Here is a 6,512-nt window from a genome sequence, read left to right on the forward strand (position 1 = left end):
GATTGGATTATGGAAGCGCTTTCCCCCATGCTGTTCTTGTGATAGTGAGGGAGTTCTCATGAGATCTGATGGTTTAAAAGTATGGCACTTCCCCTCCTGGAAGTTGTTGTCCCTCCTGGATACACATACTATGTAAAACTGACAACTTGACCTAACAGTGGTTTTTAATCTGCCTTTGATGAAAAAACGACTAAGTTATCAGGTAGTACTAAGGATGTATTAATTCTTTCTTTACCAGTCTTCAGTGTACTCTGTCATTACAGAAACACTTCTTTACATTAAAAAGGTATAAACTAATAAGTCTAAACTAACAAAAAATGCTTCTAAACCTTTGAACAGTCTTTCAAAACATATGTCTTCTGCTTTTTGTCTTGTCATGATCTATAATGCTTCTCATTCATCCTTCCTCAAAGAAAATTTACAGATGAGTGTGACTATCTCTATTTAGAGCCAAGTGTATCTTTCACACAGAAAGCCAACTTCACATGAATTCAGTGATCCTTTGAAGGAGCCAGAAGAGCCATATCATTTTATCCTCATGCATGACTGAGGGACATAAAATCCCCATTCCACCTCTAGAACTCACGCACAATCCACAAACACACACACAAATAGCAACATGAGTGAGATTTAGCAAACTAGAGGGACAATCAATTGTAATTTCGCACTCTAAAACAATTTCATTCGAGATCGCAGTGCTGGAAATGGTATTTTATAGTTGACTTCCACCAAATTATGATGCAGCTCAGATTCAAAATCTCTATTATCTTTGGCAGAAATTTTAAAAACCGTTTTTATTTACTCCAAACTCTATCTGAACAAAGCCAGCACAGGCCCTTTGCAATGTTTACATCAAGTGCTTCATGCTATAATTAAGTAAGCAATGGAAATCAAAGGAAGCACTAAGAGAAGGAATCAGGACATCATTTATTGATTGGTGGCATTTGAGGGATTTAAAATTTTTGTTTTAGTGTATAACTGCACTTTATTACCATTTTATCCTTAAAATGTAATAAGTACAAACTGCTTCAGTAATGATAGAAAAGCCTTCTCAGCTTTAATGAAACCTTTTATTTGCCACTGAAACTTTTATTATTTCCAAATGGTAACATAAGCAAGAAAAAGTCACTACTTTCATTTGAGGAAAAACTTTAGCAATTCAAATAATTTTGTTCTTGGGTGAATTTTAAGACATTTAGATTTGTTGTACTTATGCTTATTGTCTTCATTTACTTTTGATAAATTAAAACCAAAAAAATGTACAGACACATACTATTACAAAATTAGCCTCTAATCATCTATCAAAATACTAGATACTTATATACAGCCATCCTCTGTCAGATGTTGGTTTGATCCAGACACAAAATTTTATTTATTTAGGCTCCTACACATCTCAGTTGCTGACCATGTGAGGCAACATATTGTGATGGTGAAGAGCAATGACTCTGATGCTATATTGTCTGGCTTTGTATTCCAGCCCTTACCCTTCCTAGCAATGCTACTTCTAGAAACTTCTTAGTCCTCAAAATCCTTATCTTTAAAAATGAGGGTGACTAAAAACCAGCATGAGTGGGAAGATTTAATAAGGTAGTTCATGTAAAACACTGGAGTAGAGCCTGGCACATGGTAGGCACTTAATAAATATTTAGTTCTAACAAAGTTTTCATTTCTGAATACATGCACCTCTAGATTGGATGCACCATCCGGCGATACCATTTATTCAGCACATATTTGTTGAGTTTTATTTTGTTCTGAACACAGTCCTAAGTAAAGGGTGCAGAGAAATTAATATAATATGGTGCCTACTTTTCAGGAGCTTACCATTTAAGTGCAAAGTATTTGTTGCCATCTTAATATCTTTCCTGAAGAGAACCATGAAACATACTCTTTCATTAAATCACAAATTTTCCCTTTTCCCCATAGGCTTGGAACTAATGGAACTTCAGAAAAATTTGACTTCAGTTTCTGAAATCTTAATCATGCACAGTTTAATAAATAGCTACAGGTTTTTTTTTCACATTTTATAAAAGATGATTAAATGGTATAATCAGATTCTAACTAGCCAAAAACTTGAAAAACATAGGAAGACAACCATGACTGACACGTTTATTTTCCCAAATGCAAACATATTGCAAACATCAGCTGCTGAAAAATAGTGCTATTTACATCTTACATGACCCACAGAAAACTAAAATTGCACAGCAGCTCAGCATCAAAATGTTTAAAAGTACCTAAATTAAATTCAACTTGAGACAAAACAAAAAGTTCATTTAATCATAGCTATATCACTTTTCGTAAAGTTCTCAAAATGATTTCCAACATGGCACCTTATATGGCTTTAGTTTTTTCAAACATTTTCATTTATGTCATTACACTCAGAGAATTCATTAAAAAGTAAAATCTTGAAGTTTCGGTGTAAGTTCCAACACAACGACTAATGTGGTATTTCAAACATCACAAACTCCAAATGATCTCAAATATGTTGTCCTCTGCTAATTTGCTGCTCCTAAAAATGTGCAATAAATGCAATTAAAAAGGAAAGTATCTTAATTTAATTGCAAGATTGACTACGATATTTATCTTCTTACTAGATGTATCATAATAAAAAAACTGTCTAATATGCATTACATTGTTTAATTCAGGAGGAAATTGGATAGTCTCCCTTCCAATAAAAAAAAGAAACCTTTTTTTTTTTCAACAGCCAATGATGACGGTGTTCTTTCTAGAATACAATGAATAATGCCAAAATAGGTCCTCTAAGGGGTTCACCTACCTAAAGCAACTGAAGATCATGAGTAAATACACAGGCACACAACTCCTTCCTCTCTTTTCTTGTGCCATATAAGCTTCCTTTATTAAAATACTTTTTAAAGACTCTTGTGATTCTTTTGAGTTGGGCGGAAAAAAATCCCTGAAATAATACCCCCTCTTCCCAATGAAACCTCTTTCGATACTGAATGAACTCACACCTCGCTTATATGTAAGCTGCGGCGAGAATGCATCTCCTAGTCTCAAATCTCCAAATGAATGCATATTTTGGTAACCTCTTCTTTTGCATCTAAACATACATGTTCCACACCACAGGATCTTCTTGATCCCAGCGAAGGTCCTTACTTAATGTATGCGTTTTTCACATCCATTTTTTAATCCTTTCAGGGTGAAAATTTCAAAAGGGGCGAACGTGGGTGAAAGAAACGAAGAAGGGGAGGGAGGAGACATGATGCCTGGGATTTCTGCCATCCTCGCTGCAACCCAGAATTCGTATATTTTTTCCTCTCCCCAGCCCTCCCCCTCGTTCCCCTCTCGCCCCTTCCCTCCGCAGCAGGAGGGAGGAGGAGGGCCCGCTGGCTGAAGCCGCCACCTGCCACAGCGTGGAAAAGCTCCAGTTGTCACTTACCCAGAGGGGTGAGAATGGCTCATTTTTGCAGGATCCCTTTTGGACCCCGCGGCAGGTGCGGAGGGTGGGTGCGTGGGGCCCCGTGCGCGCTGGCGCTGCGACAGTCGCGCTCGCGGGGTGGCTCCGCACTGAGGTTCCCTGTGCGCGGGCACCTGGGCTGGGCCGCCGCCGCCCCTGGGCGCCCGGGCTACCCGCAGCCTACCGGGCTCCCACTCTCCGTTGGTATCCACAGCTTCCCGGTTGCTAAGGGAGGAGAGAGGCAAGCGCCCAGGGTCTGGAGAAGTGGAGGCGCTGCTGGAACCCAGCCTGCGGAAGCTGGGGGTGAAGCCAGCTTCTACCCCTTTTTCTGGGCCCTGATGTGGGAGGAGACCCAGGCAAGCCCCTGCTCTGTTGCTCTGGGGCGAGAGTTCCCCCAGGCACCTGTAATATGAAAACACAAACACGCTCGCACACACACACAGGTACACGCACTCATTTTGGCTGGCGTGCTTCCTGCTAGGCCCTGGGGAAGGAAGGACTGGGTGGCAGCTGGGGGTAATAAGAGCAGGGAGCAGCTACTGCGTGATGCGGTGGTTTCCAGTGCTAAAACAGCGATTGCAAATTCAAGGGAAAGAAGGAAGTCTCTCAATCTGTTTTGGGTTTTGAATTTGTTTCTGCATCTGTAATGCATTACAATCGACTCATTTCCTCCTTGGAAAACTCCTATCCTTGTTCCTAGCTGAGGTTCCCACTTCCAGCGTGCAAGGCTGACAGTGCTGGCTTTCAGTAGGTGGGGGAGACACAGTTATTCAGTAAAGCACCCAGGAACAGTACTTGTATTGGAATCCAGTACATGGAATGCAGGGCTTAGATGAAGCAGCCTGGATTTAAATGAGGATCTTAATATGGAGGAAGTTTAAGCACTAGACTCAGATAACCTATTTTTGTTTTGTTCATGCTTGGTCAGGTGTTTTGCAGAATGAGTTGATCTCTGGCCTCAGGTTCCTCATGTATAAGTGAAGGGTTGGACGTATCAGTGGTGACTGAGCTTTCTAGGGTCTCTATTCTGGGTCAGTCACACTTAGAGGTGGGAAGAGCATCACCTCATTAATGTCATTCTGCTTTTCCTTACGTGGTAAAGGCCCACTGAGTATGACAGAATTCAAACTCGTTAGTGTGACATTCAGGAGCCCTCATCACCTGGCCCCAGCGTCTTTCCCGAGCCTCTGGGACCACTTTCTCCACTACCTTAAACTCTAGCAAAACCAAACTCTTGCACTATCCCTCTAGTGGAAACATACTTTCACCCTTGACTACTTGGAAAACTCCTATTCATCCTGGAACACTTAGCTTGAACACTGCCTCTTTGACATCCTCAGGTGTGCTAATGACTCTGGCCTCTGGGGGCCACTCGGCCAGGCTATGCCTCTGTTTTATGCTTACTCTCGTATTACATTTGCTGAAGTAGATGGCTGCCTTTTCTACTCAAATGCAAGCTTCTCCATTTCATTTTGTACATCTATTCCATTTTTCTATATTCTCAGAAGGAAGCAACAATTTAATAATATTTGCAGCATGAGTGAAGGGAAAAAAAGAGTGGTAGCATTTGTAATGAATTGTTAATAAATGCTCTCCTCAGCCTTTTATTGAACATTTACTATCTCATTTAATCCTCATCTTCATTTTATGAGACAGGTTTTTTTTTCTCCATTTCATAGCTATCAAAACTAATACATAAAGAAATTAATTATTTTTTCTGACATCTTCAATGGCTTCCAACAGGAAAAACTAGGATTCAAATCCAGATCTATCTGATTTGAGCCTACAAATGTCTTTAACAATTACAAGTTGATTTACTTTTCCGTGGCCCCTATAAATTGCCAGAGAAGCCAGATATTCTATACCATTACAGGTTTTGGACCTGAGTGACCAGAGCCATTCCAAGAAAAAAGAAATAGGATGCTAGCTTAGGTCCTGAGACTGAAGGATTCAAGGCTGCTTCAGGGCCCAAATGGCTAGAGCTAGACCAAGGCAGAGGTCATCTCCCCACACCCCTCTACTATATGTCTATCCCCACTAACATTGGTTCCTATTTGAGGTTGCCCTTAAAGTTCACTGTAACTAGATTTCACCTGGATAAAAATCGGAGGGGGAAGGAGGAGGAGGAACTAGAAAGATACATTGTAACTTACTCCAGGTGCTGCCAATCTCTAAGGTGTAAATGATATAATCTTATATAGGTACTAGTTGTTCCAAAATTCATTTTTGCAAATAAAACATGGTATTTTCTCACGGCACAATGAGAAAGGAAATTAAAATATACTATTTAGATACTCAGTATTCTGCAGAAAAGATTCCCCAGCACTCTGCAGACAGTGAGGTACCCTCAACAGCATGTATTAATTCATAAATGGGTTTGAGTTTTCCACCCCTGTGAGCTCCAAAATTTCACATTCCTGATGAAACTGCAAGGAAGCTACTAATTTTCACTTCAGAAAATGCTCACTGTGAAAATGTATTGGGAATTTAGCCAGAATGAATTTTTATGTTAATTTCTAGAATGGAGATAGGGAAAGGGAATAAAGAAAAAAACTAAATTAAACTGTTTCAAGACCAAATAGTCACTGGAGTCCTTTTCATTTTCTCACAGGAAAAAAAAAGTCCCCAGATGTCCCCAGAAGTATCATAAATGTATAAAATGATTTTGGTTTTATAGAAAGACCTGTGGAGTGAAAGTCGAGGTCAGGAGATTGAGAGAAGTAGAATGGCAGTGGGGAGATAAGGATTACACCTACAGTGTTGATTGGATCTTCATTTAGGGTGAACAGCAGCTGGACTTAGGAATCACAGATCTAAACTATCAGTGACGGTCTTATTCGTTTTCTGTTGCTATAATAGAATACCACAGATGAGGTAATTTATAAAGAAATTTATTTCTTACAATTCTGGAGGCTGTGAAGTCCGACGTTAAGAGGCCACATCTGGTGGGGGCTTTCTTGCTGCAGTGATAACATCGAGGAGAGCATCACACGGTGAGAGGGCAAGAACATCTCAGCTCAGGTCTCTCCTCTTCTTACAAAGCCACCAAAGTCATCAATGGGGGCTCCACTTTAATAACCTTATCTAGTCCTAATTA

General features: G+C 40.2%; 1 protein-coding gene across 1 annotated transcript in view; it reads right to left on the reverse strand.

Annotated features, from left to right (window-relative positions):
• ERICH3 (glutamate-rich 3) overlaps positions 1-3,633 on the reverse strand; it is a 115,184-nt gene extending 111,551 nt beyond the window's left edge. Inside the window, exon 1 of the mRNA XM_011977740.1 lies at positions 3,398-3,633. Coding sequence (XP_011833130.1) covers positions 3,398-3,420 — 23 coding nt within the window. The 5' untranslated portion in view covers positions 3,421-3,633. The remainder of the gene's footprint in view (positions 1-3,397) is intronic.
• Between the last annotated feature and the right edge of the window lie 2,879 nt (positions 3,634-6,512).

The sequence above is a fragment of the Mandrillus leucophaeus genome, unplaced genomic scaffold (assembly GCF_000951045.1).
Source record: "Mandrillus leucophaeus isolate KB7577 unplaced genomic scaffold, Mleu.le_1.0 Scaffold103, whole genome shotgun sequence".
In the NCBI taxonomy this organism is placed as follows: Eukaryota; Metazoa; Chordata; class Mammalia; order Primates; family Cercopithecidae; genus Mandrillus; species Mandrillus leucophaeus.